Source organism: Mchenga conophoros, linkage group LG6 (assembly GCF_057382185.1).
Source record: "Mchenga conophoros isolate Kocher_MC1m ecotype Shallow Benthic linkage group LG6, M_conophoros_male_GT1.1, whole genome shotgun sequence".
NCBI lineage: Eukaryota > Metazoa > Chordata > Actinopteri > Cichliformes > Cichlidae > Mchenga > Mchenga conophoros.
In genome coordinates this window covers 33,590,550-33,607,458 of record NC_140531.1, presented here as the reverse complement: position 1 = coordinate 33,607,458, position 16,909 = coordinate 33,590,550, and the positions used below count along the sequence as shown (strand labels likewise).

At 39.5% G+C, this 16,909-nt stretch overlaps 3 protein-coding genes across 3 annotated transcripts; 1 reads left to right on the top strand and 2 right to left on the bottom strand.

Moving 5' to 3' along the window:
* Positions 1-793: 793 nt before the first annotated feature.
* On the top strand, positions 794-5,996 carry knop1 (lysine-rich nucleolar protein 1). Its single transcript, XM_085277585.1, has 7 exons — positions 794-944; positions 1,330-1,404; positions 1,569-1,637; positions 1,720-3,120; positions 3,209-3,286; positions 4,357-4,425; positions 5,561-5,996. The coding sequence occupies exons 4-7, from the start codon at positions 1,762-1,764 to the stop codon at positions 5,864-5,866; spliced, it is 1,812 nt and encodes a 603-aa protein (XP_085133711.1). The 5' UTR covers positions 794-944; positions 1,330-1,404; positions 1,569-1,637; positions 1,720-1,761; the 3' UTR covers positions 5,867-5,996.
* A 1,226-nt stretch (positions 5,997-7,222) lies between these two features.
* exosc1 (exosome component 1) lies at positions 7,223-12,904 on the bottom strand. The gene is made up of 8 exons (XM_085277586.1): positions 12,819-12,904; positions 11,523-11,638; positions 11,263-11,337; positions 11,076-11,164; positions 9,354-9,387; positions 9,186-9,236; positions 8,653-8,737; positions 7,223-8,294 (listed from the first exon to the last, which is right to left on the bottom strand). The coding sequence occupies exons 1-8, from the start codon at positions 12,844-12,846 to the stop codon at positions 8,188-8,190; spliced, it is 585 nt and encodes a 194-aa protein (XP_085133712.1). The 5' UTR covers positions 12,847-12,904; the 3' UTR covers positions 7,223-8,187.
* An 810-nt stretch (positions 12,905-13,714) lies between these two features.
* Positions 13,715-16,909, bottom strand: pgam1b (phosphoglycerate mutase 1b). Its single transcript, XM_085277584.1, has 4 exons — positions 16,518-16,909; positions 15,407-15,681; positions 15,115-15,295; positions 13,715-14,366 (listed from the first exon to the last, which is right to left on the bottom strand). The coding sequence occupies exons 1-4, from the start codon at positions 16,654-16,656 to the stop codon at positions 14,197-14,199; spliced, it is 765 nt and encodes a 254-aa protein (XP_085133710.1). The 5' UTR covers positions 16,657-16,909; the 3' UTR covers positions 13,715-14,196.

The following is a 16,909-nucleotide window of genomic DNA, read 5'->3' as shown; positions in this document are numbered from 1 at the left end:
TGTTAAAATAACAGGGATTTCGCTGCCAAACTCCCAAAATTTCTCCTCAAACTATGTGTTTAAGTTGTGGATCCTGCTTTGAAAGATACCTGTTTTTTCGACACAAACCCAGCCTCAGGGATCACAAGCCTGAATAAATGGGAGGGTTACATTAGGAAGGACATCTGGTGTAAAATGCATCCTTCCCCTGTGGTAAGTAAGTGGCTTGGAATAATTGAGCTGTTATTTGTGTCATGAACAAAGTGCATTTGAAGCTCAATGATATTATCTGCTGTCACAAGTGTATTGTCAATACTGGAATGTCACCCAAAAAGGGGGAAGTACAACTTTGACAGGGGCACATTAGGCTCATCTCACTCCCCTTGCCATTTCATAAGAAATTCTGCCACCTGCACAAGAAATTCAGCACACACAACCATATCTAAAATCCCACTATAAAAAGTATGCATAATAACCTTAAATACACAGCATTGTTATTTATTTTGCAAGTTTCAAGTGAGATCATGCTTTAAAGTCAGCCTCAAATCACAAGACATGTTTCAAAGAGACGTCTGTTAGGCGTTGCTGACTTGCATCGTCACTTTTCCTCAAAGACACTGACAGTAATAACTTGAGGGTATTTAACATTATCATAAGCAAATCATACATCTAACTACATACGTCTGTTTAAATAAAGACAAAGTAATTATGAGTTCTGAATTTGGTCCTACTTGGGTTACAATTGAAAATTGTGCATATTTTAGTTAATATTTTTTAATCGTTTTAATGTTGATGGTTAACACAAACAAAAACAGTGAAAATTAAAAATTAAACAACTGTCAAACTGTTTAGCAGCTCGCCTCCGTTGCTACGGACTCCTTTCTCGTCTCTAGCAGGAAGAGAAAAATCTACTTCCGGGTCGCGAACGTAAAACGCTACCCACGTGAATTGTAAAAGTGTGCAAAGTAAGTAAATCGCTTTTGAAGTTTGTATTTTACAATATCCGATGCGCTTGTGCCAAAATAGTGTAATTGTCTGACTAATTAAACTGTTCAGTTCTGGATCGGATTAACTTTTTTTTACTGTAAGCTCCCGTTGGCTAATAAGCTAGCGTGGCCAGTTACCTGTAGCGTTTTGTGCATAAACCTGGTCTTCTTATCTTGAATCAAATCGCTTAGTTTTGTTATATATTATATATATTATTTTGCCTTTAACGTACATATTCAAACACAACACCTGGTGTTTTAGTAAAGCTTTAACTTCATTTTTTTTCTAAATATTTGAGACCATGGACCGGTTAGCTTAGAGATGTGTCTGAATGGATGCTGATATTTCCCTTTTATGTTTCAGACGGATTCCGATGAGGACGTAGTTTTTGTTTCTGAAAGGTCCTGTCACAAGCCCATTGAAATCACAATTGATCAGGTACTGATTATCCAACCTAATCGGAATATCTTATTCTGACTTCTTAACGCTACAAGGCGACAAAGTAATCCAGACTTGCTAACCAATACACAAAACAGTGTTGCGGTGGGGTTGTCCATTTTTATTACAAATATTTATGTCCAGTTCTGATTGGTTCTCTTCAGGCAAAGCGACTGGCCCTCCAAAGAGAAATTGATCAGCAGTCCCGACCCAAAGAGCCAGCCAAACCTTTGGTTAGTGTTTACTGCTCTGTCATTCACTGTTCCACAAACGCAGAATAGAAACTTGAAGTAACAGTGAACTTTCTCTCACCAGTCAAGCAAGAGACCTGTAGCTGAGGAGAGGCACTCAGAAATCATGAAAATGAAGATGGAGGAAGAGAAGAGTGAGGAAAATAATATAAAGAAAGAGAAGAAACACAAAAAAGGAAAAGCTGATGATTCCAGCCTAAAAGAGGTGAGAAAAGAACAGAAGAAAGGCAAAATGGCTGATGCTGTGGGGATCGAAGACGGGTCTTGGGACGGAAATGGTGAGAAGGAAAAAAATAAGAAAAAGAAGGAGAGGAAAACAGATTCTCTGGATGATGTCAATGACTCTGAGGTCACTGATGGACAAGATGTCACCAAAAAGAAGAAGAAGAAGAGGCTGCTGGCAGATGGTGAGAGTCTAGGAGAAATTACACAGAGTTTAGTAAAAGAGAAGGAAGTGGAAAAGAAAGAGAAGAAGACAAAAGGAAAAAATAAGTCTACACAAATTAAACAAGAAAACATGGTGAAAGAGGAAGAGGAGCAAGTGGGAAAAGATAATCTGCCCAAAAAAGTCAAGAAAGGGAAAAAACAGGTTTTAGATATGAGCACAGAGGAGACTGAGGTGAAAAGCAAAGAAAAGAAGAAGAAAAATAAGGTGTTGGCTGATGGCGAGGCTTATGTAGAAACTGCAGATACTTTAGTAAAAGAGCAGGAAGTGGATAAGAAACAGAAGAAGAACGTAAAGAATAAGTCTACACAAATAAAACGAGAAAATATGGTAAAAGAAGAGGAGGAAGAAAAGCAAGTGGAACAAGACAGTCTGCCCAAGAAAGTGAAAGATAAGCAACATGCTTTAGATATGAGCACAGAGGCGACCGAAGGGCAAAGAAAAGAAAAGAAGAAAAAACAAAAATGCCCTTTAACTGTGGAAGGAGCAACAATAAAGAAAGCTAAAGCAGCTGAAAATGGCATAAAGTTAGAAAAAATCGAACACGAGGACGTAAAAATAAAAAAGAAGAAAAAGAAAGAAACTGAGACTAAAGAAGAAAATGGAGTAGAAACAACAGAGGTTAAAGGCAAAAACAAAAAGAGCAACGCAGCATCAGACAAAGTTAGAAAAAGTGAAAAGCAAGAGAAATCAACAAACAGTGTTATTGTTACTACTGATGATGAAGTAACGACAGAATTTAAGAAAAAGGTAAAAAAGGGTAAATGTAAAATAGCTACTGTGGAGTCTACCAATGCAGAGGAAGAAGAGCCAAAGAAGAAGAAAAGAAAAAAGGTAAAATGTGAAGAGGAAGAAGACAAACAGGAGGTTCAGGGGGATGAGCAGAGTGGCGAAGCTGGTGACAAGAAGAAGAGCAAAAAGAAAAAGAGCTCTGCTAAGGTGCAACGCACGAGCAACTCTGGAGTTGAACCTGTTGCTAAAAAGAAGAAAAACATCAAACAAGAACGGGAAGACCCAGAGGTGAGTGCGCTTCTCTCAGGTTGTTAGCCGTGTGCCTGGATGCTTTTTATTTGGTATGAACAGTGTATGAGCTTTTTATGAACTGTAGTTTCAGGAGTCTCCCCAAGTCGACGTGGTTTTCCTGTCAGAGAGGAGTGGAAACACTGATGAGATCACCATCAATCAGGTCAACAGAGCTCTCGTTATCTCTCCGTAGATTGATGTGTGAAACTTATTGCCATAATCAGGAATTGGCATGTTTCAAAATGCACGTAGTCCTTCAGAAATTTAGGAAACACTGTTCTTCTACAGGCCACTTTTATATTAGCAGCCCTTGTCACATCAACCATTCCCTGAGGGACATTATTATGTACTATGAGCAAGATGTGACATATATCACGTAAGGTCCAAGGAAACACATTCATTCAAGTTGTTAAACTGTAGTTTCTGTCTGACGTCACTGACCACTGAGTCAGTGGGTCATTACTTTCGCGTCAGCTGCACCCCTGTCCTGGCCTCGCTGCACAGGCTGCCTGTGTCTTTTAGAGTTCATTTTAAAATTCTTACGTTTGTTTTTAAATCCTTTCACAATCTTGCCCCACCTTCCCTCTCTGCACTTCCTGATCCCTGCACACCCTGTCAGTGTCTCAGGTCAGCTGACCAAGATCCAGTAGGAAGCGCAGAAGCGACTAGGCTTTTTCTATCGTGCCCAGTCGCCTCTGCAGGTGGAGAGGCCCCTTCACTGTCTACTTTTAAAACTCGTTTTAAAACACTTTTTCCTTTTTTTTCTTTTCTTTTTTTAGCTTTTGTTTTAGTTATTTTGAGCTTTTTTAAATGTGTTTTTTATTTAAATCTTATGTATTTTTATTATTTAGTTCCAATGTACAGCTATAGGTGTCTGTTTTTAAGCGTGTCCACAGTAAAAATAAATTACAAAAATAGGAAGTTTTCTGGGAATCAACAAAAAAAAAATCCACTTTATAATTACAGGAGCAGCATTTTTTTTATCATCTTGAAAAGCGGAGACAATGTTTAAATTACTCTTCTTCCTCATATATTGAGATATCTCAGAGATTAAATGTGCAGTTAAATACCTTTACACTGTCAGAAAGGGTATTTTAACTTAAGCTCAAAGTGGGTTGTATGTGGCCCACGATGTAAAATGAGTTTACCAGAGCTAAGCAAATCAGAATGCTTTTTGTGTTTTATGCAGTGTAGTTTGATGATTGTTTTGTTTTGTTTGTTTTTGTCTTAAAGGAAAGAAGACAGGCTTTACAAATGGAGATCGACAAGGCCTCTCAACCTGACAAAACAGTCAAACCTACGGTCGGTATTAGTGTTGTTTGTTTGTTTTGTTTTTACAAAGAATACCACTATGCAAACTCCCCGTGTCTTAAATGCCTTTAAATGAAGGAGCACTTGTTTGTCACAGCACGTAGCTCAGCATGTTTGATCTGGCAGAGTTTTTATGTCAGATGCCCTTCCTTGTGCAACACCAATGCATTTTAATGAATTAACATGGCAGATAGACTCAAAAAAAGGGAATGGTAAACAGAGATGAGACATACGGGGTTATCTAAGGAAGACACTGTTGTGGGTGAAGATAAAAATAAAACAAAAAACTTCTCACAATGCTCACATACGTCTTTAAGATCAGTTCTACCTGCCAAATGCCCCCATCTTTTAAAACAAATAATCCCAAGTTTCTAAGGCTACGTCCACACTAGCCCGGATAGATTTGAAAACGGCGTTTTCGTCTGAAAACCCTGCGCGTCCACACTGGCGTTTTTAGCCGTTTTCACAGAGTTGTGCATCCACATTGAAACGGCTGAAAACGGTTATGTTCCGGTACTGCGCATGCGTGAAACGCAAGACGATTCGACCTGCCTCATTTCTGTCTGCCGCTTATTTACTTTCCAGCTCTTTGAAACGTGGCGGCAAAATGTTGAGGAAAAGCACTGAGTTTTTTAAATGGACTAACAATGAGGTGGAGTTGTTGCTGCGAGTAACACAAAAGTACAAAGTTGCAAAAGCGAGTGAGAGTTAAAGAATTTGAAGAAAAGCTATCTGGAGCATGTACAGACTGATATTAATATTTAATAGGGCTGTCAAAACTGAGAGCAAACAAAACAACTGCTGTATAATGCCTTCCGGTGTCTTTGTTTAATTGGTCACATGACTGCATCACATGACTAACATGCGTCATCGTTTTAGAAAGTCTCCGCTTTTGCTGTCCACACTGCGACGTGAAAGCACCTTTATCAAATGCATGCGTTTTTAAAATGTTGCGTTTTCCATCAGCGAAAACGCCGTCTCGGTGTGGACGGGAGAGAAAACGATGCATTTAGTGTGGCTGTAGCTACAGAATTATAGTCTTCAAGCAGAAGAAGGTTCTTAAATGTGGAAACTTTACTCCTGAATGCATTTCTAATGTTTATGAACTTTTGTTTCTGTTCTGCAGGGTTTGGGCCAGTGGAGCACGGCGCAGTTCAACAGCTCTGAACAACAGCAGAAGTTCCTCCGGTTGATGGGGGGCTTTAAAAAGGGTTTCCAGCCGGCGGCGACGAGCACTGGTGGAGCAAATATGGCACTAGGGAAGGACGCGCAGCAGCAGTTGCAGCAAGGCCTTCTGGGGGAGTTTGAACGAGCCCACTCGCGCAGAATGGACTTTAATAACAGGGGGGCGGGACTTGGGTTTACTGCACCGTCCAATAAGAAATTTTCAATTGATATCAATACATGTCGATCAGTTCGCTTTGATGATTGACGAGTGAAGATTTGGTTTTACAAAGCTTTTGTACATAGTGTTTTAATTGGCACACTTTTTTGTTTAATCAGCTTTACTGTAGAATTGATCCTGCAGAAAGTCAAATGTACACTGGTGAAAAAAAGAAAAACACATCGTTAGTTGTATATACTGTATATTAAACATTTCTCCAACAGCTGGAAAACAAGCGGCTGGTTTAATGTGTGAGCAGCTCATTATTTTATAACAGTTTGTGGGATTTTATATAGATTAAGGATTACTGTTTACTTTGTAAAATAGTGAAACATATACGTTTGGGGAAAGATCACAATGAGACATCTACACTTACTGATTACTTTGTTAGATACACTTGACTGTTAATGCAACTATATCTAATCAGCAGATCACATGGAAACGACTCAACGCATTTATGCATGTAAACATGGTCAAGGCACCTGCTGAAGTTCAAACAGCGCATCAGAATGAGGAAGGAGGGTGATTCAAGTGATGTTGAGTGACGTGATTGTTTATGGGAATTTTCCTGCATAACATTTCCTGCATCTCTTCAGATTTACAGAGAATGGTGCAGAAAAACAGAAGTATTCAGTGAGTGGCAGATCTAGGTGAAAATGTTTTGTTGGTTCTTGCTGCAGGCAGCAGTAACTCAAATAACCAATTGTTACAACTGAGGTATATATAAGAGCATTTAAATCCACAAGATGTTGAATCCTACCCAGGCAGTCAGTCACTACCAGGTCAGAATCTGGAGTAAACCACATGAAAGCAGAGATCCATCCTCTTGTATCAGTGGCTCAGGTTGAATGTGACGGTGAAACAGTGTGGGGAAATAATTTCTTGGCACATTTTGGGCCTCTTAGTACCAACTGAGTATTGTTGAACATGTCCAACCCTTTATGATCAGAGTGTACAAAGATAACAGCAGGCTAACACACCATTTCCAGAACTCAATCCAAAAGAGCACCTTTGGGATGACACGGAATACGGGATTCACCATCATGGATGTGCAGCAGAGAAATCTGAAGAAATTTCGTGATGATGTCATGTTAACATTAACCAAACTCTGAGGAACGGTTTGAACACCTTGTAGATTCTATGTGAAAAGGAATTAAAGCACTTGAGAAGCCAAAAGGGTTGATGAACCCAGTGCCAGCATGGTGCACCTGAGAAAGAGTTCGGTTAGAATATATTGAGTTAAATGTGTTAACGGTCTGTTTACAAAAGCATGGGCCACAAAATTGTAAAACACAGAATATAATAATTGTCAAATGATTTTAATTTGCAAAGCAATGTGGAAGTAATCAAAATTCTCATTGTGATCTTATGAATGTGTGTAAAGAGGAAACCTTGCACAGATGGTTTGGATAGTCGTTTTATTTCATTCTTGCACATCTTCTGTACAGTAAAGAAAGAATAAGAGAAGTCCAGTATATATCAAAGAAAATGTTAGTATTACTGCTTTCTTGTATTTCGCTTATAATCTTTGAGTTAATATGCTGGAAATCAAAAATATCTGACTATCGTATGCAGTACTTCAGTATTCCATTCTTTTAATCACATTTATTTTACTAGAAACTGAAAAGTTTTAAAGGAACAAAAAAAAAAAAAAAAAAAAAGAGCTCAGTCTTTTCAGCTCAAAGTCTTTCACTTTTATGAACGTGGCCAATCAGGTTAGTTGCATGGATATCTCAGCAGAAAAACTACATTGCTACCTATGTAGTATTTCTGGTTGGATCAGGGTCACTTTTCTCACCTCTCCAGATATAAAATGGATATAAAAGAGTCCAGTTTTGTCTTTATGTCAAAGATCCATCCATTTATCGACTAACCAACCCGATGACCTGCCACATTTCTAACTGTAATACTTAACAGTAAAACTAAGTGACTCCTGCATTTGGCTAGTTGCTCAATTTTCAGTTTTCAGGTTTGTGACAGTTTGGCAGCTGCAATGCAACACGTTGAGTGAACTGATACAGTTCTAATATGATTGCTGTCAGAAAATTTAAAGGCAATTTTTCACACCCACATTTCTGGCATGTGGATTTAACAACACCTGCTATTGTTTGGAATTTAACCACTTTTTTCTAAATTGTTCTGTTCAGTGGTTTTAATCCAACACAATGAAAAGATGACTAAATAAACAGCATGGACAGATGAAAGACAGCTTTCTGCAAGACACTTAAGACACGCGAAACCAGAAGTAATCTGTGAATCATTACTCAGATAGCATCGAAAAACAGAGCTGGGAAGCTACTTGACAGGAGTGACTGAAGGACAGACGGGCGGGGTTGTGCGTTCCTTGTGATAGGAAGGAATTTCCAGACTCATGCTTGTAGGTACTCGGGTTGCACTCGCGCTACTTTACGGAACTCTTTGGCGTGCGTAAGTGGGCACTGCATCTCACACCAGCTGATGGGAACCATCTGAGCACCTGGGATACAGAAAAACAGAGTGAAAAAAAAAAAATACATCAAGATTACATTATTAACCAACAATAAATTACTTCACAGCTAACAGATTAGTGAATCAGACATTTTGATACTTAGGCACAATTATAATTCTGCAAAAAGCAGTGGTAGTTTAAAAGAAGACTGATACATGTTTCTCACATGTGTTGTCACAGTCTTCAAGTGGCAATAACAAACCTAACAAATGCTTTTCTGTAGAAAGATAATCCATCAGATAGCACCACCTTGTGGTCCAACAGGGTGCTAGTATTCTGTGCAGCACGGTGCTGGAATTCTCCAGCGCTTCAAGGCCAATGGCCATATTATGCATTTGATATTTACCTGCTTCACTGTGTGCAACGACCACTCCCAGTTCATTTTCTGCTGTTGTCAACAGGTAGTTAGACTGAACATCACCAAGAGAAATCTGACACAGTCACGTCAAGGTTTATCAATGGATACAAATCAGGATTTAAAAAATTCTTATTCCAGAAATGGAAAGGTGAATTTGTAAAGGCAGATGATGAAACGTTTACATGTTACACATCACGTTTTGTTTTTGTTTTTTAAGCCGTGTCTTGGTGACCTGATGTGTTTCCAGGAAGAAATAAAAGTTACATATGACCTGCATACTTTCCAGTCATTCATCGTTCACTCTTATTAACATTTTTGGCACAGGGGTTATTTTGACTGTGACAAATATTCTCCCTCAAGCACATTTTGAAATGAAAAAAGGAAAACTTGTTGTTGACAGTCTCAGCCTGGGGAATGAATTCAGAGTCCACAATTATGTAAATGTTGAAAAAAAGAAAAAGAAATGACAAGCATGCGCTGGTTCAAAACCACCAGTGACGGCATAATAATGTGAAGGATACAACTTTTGCCAAGACGATGTCACCGGGTCTGAAGCTTTTGTATGTCTCTACCTGTAACAAGGAAGAAAAACGGTTACAAATAAACATGTCACCTTATTTTAATAAAAATTATTATATGCAGAAGAAACTAATGAAAGATGTGAGTGGAAAACAGGAATTCAAACAGACCTTGTCTTTTTCTGTTGCACGCACATCTTCTTTTCTGTAGAGAAACAGAGAGTGAGTTTGTGTTTAGGCCAGAATATTATGTCCATAAAACCCTGCCTCACGCTGGAGTTAGATCTGTACGGTAGCGGCTATGAGCATTTTCTACAACCACCTCCTTAACCCTCTCGAGGCAGGCGTTGCCGATTTGCAACAGTTAAAAACTAACAACCTGATTACCCCACATACATATTTTATGAGTTTTTTTTACTCAGAAGTACCACTGCAGGACTTGGTTGTGCATTAGCAACAAAAAGTTTAATTTGAGCCTGAGAGGGTTAAAACAGGTCCTGCTTTTGGCCGCCTCAGGCCCATCTCACATGATTAGCAGTCTGAAAGTTTGGCATACATATATTGGAGTTTAAGTAGAGACTTTAATGAGTTTATTTCGTTGTTTTTAAATCAACTCATCGGTTTGAATTTGAATAAGACTAGCTGGGCAAGTACTGGTGAGAATTACAATGAGATGAATTTTTATTTTGGAAAAAAAAAAAACAGTAGAAAAAAAATGTGTTTTTGAATTCATCTTAAAATCTGGAGGCAGTAATTACTATTTTTATGTATGTTTAAGTCCAATCATAGGATAGCAGCAACTTTAAAAAGGCTTCTTCATTCTTACCTACCTGGTATTTCTAACAGTTTCTTTACAGAATTAGCTTTAGTGAAGGTTACAATTGAGCTTCTTATGGCCTCTGACAGTGGACACATCTCTGTGACCATAACATTTTTTACAGCAGTTAGAGCATGCTGTAGGTATTAAAGGTCCTGCGCTGCAGCGGTTTGAATCGTATCTAAAAGACTGCAATTTGTTCATGTAAATGAGAGTCCTCTTCAGATAGGAAGAATAACTATGGCGTTCCACAGGGTTCCATTCTAGAATTCTGTTCACATTATACATGCTTCCCGTAGGCAGTATCATTAGAAGACATAGCATACATTTCCGCTGTTATACAGATGACACTAGACTTTATCTATTCATTCATTTATCTATTAAGCCAGATAGCGCACACCAATTTGTTAAACTACGAGAATGTCTTAAAGACGTCATTTTTGACCAGGATATGTCCTTCAATGAACATATTAAACAAAAATGTAAGATGTCTTTCTTCCATTTCCAAAATGAGAAAGATCCTGTCTCAGACTGATGCTGAAAAACTAGTTCATGCATTTATTACTTCTAGGCTGGACGACTGTAATTCATGATTATCAGGATTTCCTAAAAACTTACTGAAAAGCCTTCAGTTAATACAAAATGCTGCAGCAAGAGTACTGGCACGGACTAGAAAGAGAGATCAGATTTCTCGTATATTGGCTTCTCTTCATTGGCTCCTTGTTAAATCCAGAATTGAATTCAAAATCCTGCTCCTCACATACAAGGTCTGGAATAATCAGTCCCCATCTTATCCTATTGGCCACCCTTCCTGAGCCTAGTTTTGCTGGAGGTTTCTTCCTGTTAAAGGGGAGTTTTTCTTTCCCCACTATCGCTAACGTGCTTGCTCATAGGGAATCATATGATTGTTGGGTTTTCTCTGTTTTCTTTGTGTTATTGTAGGGTCTTTACCTTACAATATAAAGTACCTTGAGGCAACTGTTATTGTGATTTGACTCTGTATAAATAAAACTGAATTGTACTGAACAGTCTCCAGTATAATATTAGACAAAAACTGGCTCAGTTTTTGTGGTTACCTGATAGTGCCTCTAAAGCGGTCCTTCAGCGGTGTGGAACCTACATAAAGGATGTGGACTTTGGCAAATCTGGGATTGATGCTGGTTACCTGTTAAATGAAAAATAAATAAAACAGATTGTAAACTGTGCACGAATATTTACTCAGAACATCCAGCGGTAGTAACAGTTTCTTATTCTATTGCATACCTTACAGGTGACTATTGCGCCTACATCTGGCAGCAGTTGTGTTTCTGTTTCCCTCACGACTGAAATCACTGGTAACTAAGGAGACAAAATAATCCCAGTAGAAGTTATCCATATGATGTACAAATCACTTAAGACATTAACAAAACTAGTTCAGCTCACTCACGTCAACAGACATTGCAAAAATACCTTTAGTCTGGCATTTGTACTTGTCTCACTGCTGAACAAACTTTCCCCTCCCCTGTCTTACCCACACCCCTTACCTCCTCTCCCTCATTCTTCCTGAGCACATAGCCTGCTAGTGACGAGTATATGTAGCCATGTCGCAGGTATACTCCTGTGCCAGGAATACAGTCTTCCGCGCTGCATAGTTTGTCACCTAAGTACAAACAAAAAGACATAGATGTTGTGTTAGTGTTTGGGTTCTGGAGATGCACTGTTCCTTCTAAAAAAATGAATTAAAATAAAAACATTGTTGCATGAGTCATCACCAAAAATAATCTTTATCTTATGCTTGGCTCCATATCTGAACCCAGCCTTTTCACATCTCCATCAACCATCTTTATCTGACATCTTTATCAGACAGATTGAACATCCTCCCTCTCTTGAGGACAAAACAAAGATCCAGAAGTACCGTAGAATAAAAACTGAAAATGAGCTACTGGCTTACAGGGATGATCTGTACATATCATTATTTAAAACTTTGTCCATGTTTAATATAAGCATCCAGCATTGTAACAGAATATTTTGTTACAATTGTCAACATAGACTATATAATATATAACTAAAGAATAATAACAATAATAATAGTTTCCCTTATTTTGGTTATCATCTGCTAACTGAAACTGAGAGACTAACTGAGGATGCTTTGATGTAACAGCATTGTGGGACTAACAATGTATCTGCAACCCTTAAGCACAAAACACATCATGGACAATAAGATTAAAACACAAAACATAATTTATGTCATGTGACACATTACTACCCTTCATTTTTCTTGCACTACAATTAATTATCTTGCTACTTTGCGCTTTTTCAACCGTAATTAGAATGAAATTAAATGCTACTCCTGCTGACAACTCATTTAAGGTTCACTACTGCCATGCGCCGGATAGACATGCAGCTTTCCCACGGGTGTGACAAAACAAAGCTTAGGAATGCGTTATCTTGCCCGAGGAGATGGGCAGGGCTGCGGATCGCGTCTCATCAGCAGTGGAAAGCCAAAGTCAATAACTCACAGCCCTGCAAATACGGTAAAAGACCATGATACGGTAGAGCTGAAAACCCCGACTCCATCTGACAGTCAGCTGATCCAACAGGTGATTGATTATAAAATAAGTTACTACAGCGTTACAAGTACGGGAAGCCAAAGCCTACTCCACGCATGGCAGCTGGAAATAATGACCAGGGTTTCACACGCTCGGAATGCCGTTTAACTTCCTTTTCTAATAGAAAATGACGCTAAAGCTGTTAAATCTGTTTACATATCCCAAAATACAATCTACACACCGGTATATTTAGTTTTTAAGCGCTTTTAGAGACAAAATTACGGGACTTACCGGGAACGCACAGCTTCATCGGCGACATGTTTTCGAGAGGTGAACGTAGGCAGCCTATTGGTTAGGACGAAGGGCTTGGGAAGATTTTGATTGGTCAGAGTCACTAGCGTCAGCGGAACAAAATGCGTTGATCCGCCATGATTGTTGAGCCACACATGGGCGGGTACATGATTGAAATACGTCAGTGAGATACTGCAGATTTTGGTAGCAATCTGATGCTAAAGTATCTGACACCAGTACCAGCATTCTTATTGATACGATCGATATTGGTATCAATCTACCCACCTCTATTATGAAAGTTAGCTACTTACAGTATTGGGATGTACTAGGTTTATTACTTCCCTACAATGTAAATTTAATTGTAGATTATTTTATTGAAAATCTCTTTATCTGAGCATGATTTTAAAAACATCATATAATCGGAAAATTGCCACCAAGGAGCCATTTCTTCAAAATAATCATGTTTATGATAGTCCTCTGTTACGGTGCATCTCAAACCTTCGAGAAAAAAAAAAACTTGCCCCCCCAATCCCACAAACTAAAACAATCTCTCACATTTTCGATTGGTTGCAGTTTACAAAACTCGTTATCAGAGTCTCGTGTGAAACGTGTTGATCTATGGATGCATACAAGAAATACAAATGTGTTTAACCAACAGAACAGCTGCTGAAGTAGCAGTTACTGTGACAGAAAAGTGTGAATACAAGGACTATCACATAAGGCAATTAAAACAAACTTTTCATTTCTGCTAATTGCATTTACTTAGTGAGGGAACTGGATAAAGTGCATTTCAATATTTGCCTTTTACTGAGACAAATTTCTCAGTTACCATATAAAAAAAAAAAAGTGCAGTTGTCCTGGAAAAAAAAAAATGACATCACACACAGTACACTGCATAATGACTCACAACATTTATTAATTTTTAAGCACAATGCCACAGCAAACAATATTCAGCAGTCTAGAGCAAGTCTGCTCACACTTTAACATAGCCAGTGTAACTGTAGGTTTTTCCGCTGCGCTTCATCTACATGGATTGTAAATTGGAAAGAATACTTGGAACTCTGCTGGGGTAGTGCGTTTGCTGGTCCCTAATTTATATTTGGTCAGTGCTTAAACCACATTACAACTTATATCCACAGTCTAATAATGAAATGTGTGTTTCAGTATGTAACAAAGTAAAGAGCAGTCAAATTAAACATCAGATTGTACATTTTTGTGAAAAATGGGTGGTATTAAGATAAAGTGCACATTGTGTGTCTACCTGTGCTCAAGTCTGCGATGACATAAACAGTAAATGACCCTTTCAAAACTGGATGGGGAAAGAAAAAGAAAAAAAAAAAGCAGATGATTGATCTTTACTCCCAAAGGAAGGACAAGTCTATTTCTTGGCTTTGCCCTGAGCAGCTACAGCTTCCATGGCTTTCTTTACAGTCTCCTCATCTCCCAGGAACTGCATGGGTCCAATAGGCTTCAGGTTCTTGTCCAGCTCATACACGATGGGGATGCCTGTTGGCAGGTTCAGCTCCATGATGGCCTCCTCTGACATACCTATGAAACAATGACAGACACAAAGCTGTAACTCATTTCAATGTAGCTGCTGCTGCTTTAGACCGCGTTAAAATGCGTAACAGCGGATGATAGCTTTGTTAGATAAACACATGATTGTTAAACTGTTACATTAAAATTCACAACTTAAGAACTAAAATAAACCTGCTTGGAACACAAAATACTGCCTATCCCTCAGCCTGCAACTAGATCAATTTGAAAATCTTAGGTGACTTCCTTCTTGAGTTATTGCATTTACAAGATTTTCAGAAAATGTGACCTATGACCTTGACTTTGAATTCAAGGTCACAGATTCAAACTCAAAAAAATTTAATAGCTGCTCCTATGGTGCTGCTCCTGGTGACCTCTGACCTTGAGGTCAAGGTCACCAGGACTCGAACTTGCCTGAGATTTTTAGTAGATGCCTCTATGGTATAATTTCAAAAAACAACACTGTGTAACTCTCAAGTTATCACAGTCATAAACTTGGGTGTCTGCACTATTAGGAATGTGGCCACCTAGACCAATAACAATCTGCTATTTAACCCACTGCAACAGCTAATAACTCTACACTCTTGTCTATAAGTTAATTTCTGACTTCCCTAAAACCCAAATGGATGGATCAAATATTGGCCTTTATGAAGGTTTAGCAGGTAACCCAATTCATTGTTGACTCATAGTAAGTGAAATAACACTGAAAGGTGTTTTTAGTGCTGAGAAATGTTTCACAAGTTTCTCCTCTACTCCTTACCCTCCAGGTGCTTGACAATGCCACGGAGACTGTTGCCATGGGCAGCAATCAGCACCCTCTTTCCTTCTTTGATCTGTGGCACGATCTCCTCGTTCCAGAAAGGAAGTGCCCGAGCAATGGTGTCCTTAAGACTCTCACAGCTAGGGAGCTGGTCCTCTGTCAGGTCAGCATAACGTCGGTCCTACAGGGAAAAAGAAGAAGTCGGTGTTGTCAAAATAGTTTCAGCAACGCAGGGTTACATTGAAGCAATAACGAAAAGAGTCAACTTGTCATAATTTCCCCAAGCGGTTACCTTGCTTATGGTCTGATAATAGTCATGTCCCTCATCCATAGGTGGGGGAGGAATGTCAAAAGAACGCCTCCAGATCTTGACCTGGGCTTCCCCGTGTTTGGCTGCCGTTTCAGCCTTGTTCAGCCCAGTCAGACCACCATAGTGACGCTCGTTGAGGCGCCAGGTCCGGTGGACGGGCAGCCACATCTGGTCGATGCTATCCAGGACAAACCACAGAGTGCGGATGGCCCTCTTTAGGACAGATGTGTAGCAAATGTCAAACTCATAGCCAGCATCTGAGGGGAAATAGAGATGACATTTTGAGACGTGTATTTCAAAACAGTTTGTCATATTTTTCATGAAGGAATACTACTGCAGCTACCATTCACAGGATCAAATAATAGATACCTTCATGTTTTATTGCCCTTCTTTTATCAGTTGCATGTGATTTTTCTTGGTCAGGGGCCGCAAGGCACTGGCAGACTTAACACTGCAAGATGTGCCTGTTTGGGATTTTTAGGTCATAAAAAAAACAGCAGGAGTGTGTGTGTGTGTGTGTGTGTGTGTGTGTGTGTGTGTGTGTGTGTGTGTGTGTGTGTGTGTGAATCCAGCATGCTGACTCAGCAAACAGTAATATTCTGCCCTCTGGAAACAAAAGCATCTTTGGCCTGGTTATATGCTCCAGTTTTAATTCATATGCTCATTTCTAAAAGCTATGGATTTTTATTATTATTTTTGATAAATACAAATACACTTAAGATCGTCAAAGACTAAATTAATTATATTATGACTCTCCAAAATACTTCTGTGGTTAAAGAACACCACAAATAAGAATTGCTTTCTTTGAATGAAAATTAGAGGCTATGTTGCTGCACCAGGAGGCGCCAAACCGTCTGCCCCGGTGGGAGAGAAGCTAATGGAAAAAAACTCCAGTAGCATTTAATTTGAAGCAGTGACCGTGTGGCCCAGCAGACTGCGGGACAACCCGTGAAATGACTCCATCCCTTCTGCCGCACTGGGCCTACCACCGGTTTCCCCATTCAACAAAGTTGCGTAAGCACCGGCTTGCTGTGGCTTAATCCAGTGACCGAGAGAAAGCCCGATTAGGCCTTGACATTTTCTGATACCGTACCTTTCAAGGCCTGTCCTCCCCTCTTTGCCTCCTGCTCCCCGGTCTCGCTCAGGTCCGCGTCGAACCAGCCGCAGAAGCGGTTCTCCTGGTTCCAGCAGCTCTCTCCATGGCGGATCAGGACAATCTTGTACGCAGCCATCCTCACACCAATGTCCTCTACGCTGTATTTCCGGGAACTTCGGGGAAAGTGACTCCTCCTAAAAGGCAGCAGAAGCAACGGTCTCAGATTTAGCCGGGCTTCACCGAAACCCCAAACGTTCCTACAAAGCAACAGGCGGGTGATTGCTAAATGTGAGCTCGTGTGATGGAAGGTTAGCGAGTAGCCCAGTTTGACAGCTCTCAAGATTTGAGTCCTCTTCCTCTCTTCCTGCTAGTTTCCACCAATCAGAAGG

Bases quoted from the DNA above. Each gene is read 5' to 3' on its own strand.
- knop1 (XM_085277585.1), top strand. From the start codon at position 1,762: ATGAAAATGAAGATGGAGGAAGAGAAGAGTGAGGAAAATAATATAAAG. The intron at 3,287-4,356 runs GTCAACAGAGCT...TTTGTCTTAAAG, and splicing joins ATGAGATCACCATCAATCAG to GAAAGAAGACAGGCTTTACA. The intron at 4,426-5,560 runs GTCGGTATTAGT...TCTGTTCTGCAG, and splicing joins ACAAAACAGTCAAACCTACG to GGTTTGGGCCAGTGGAGCAC.
- exosc1 (XM_085277586.1), bottom strand. From the start codon at position 12,846: ATGTCGCCGATGAAGCTGTGCGTTCCCG. The intron at 11,165-11,262 runs GTATGCAATAGA...TTCATTTAACAG, and splicing joins GCGCAATAGTCACCTGTAAG to GTAACCAGCATCAATCCCAG. The intron at 8,295-8,652 runs GTAAATATCAAA...TCTGTATCCCAG, and splicing joins CGTTGCACACAGTGAAGCAG to GTGCTCAGATGGTTCCCATC.
- pgam1b (XM_085277584.1), bottom strand. From the start codon at position 16,656: ATGGCTGCGTACAAGATTGTCCTGATCCGCCATGGAGAGAGCTGCTGG. The intron at 15,682-16,517 runs GTACGGTATCAG...ATTTCCCCTCAG, and splicing joins GGGAGGACAGGCCTTGAAAG to ATGCTGGCTATGAGTTTGAC. The intron at 14,367-15,114 runs GTAAGGAGTAGA...ATTGTTTCATAG, and splicing joins CATTGTCAAGCACCTGGAGG to GTATGTCAGAGGAGGCCATC.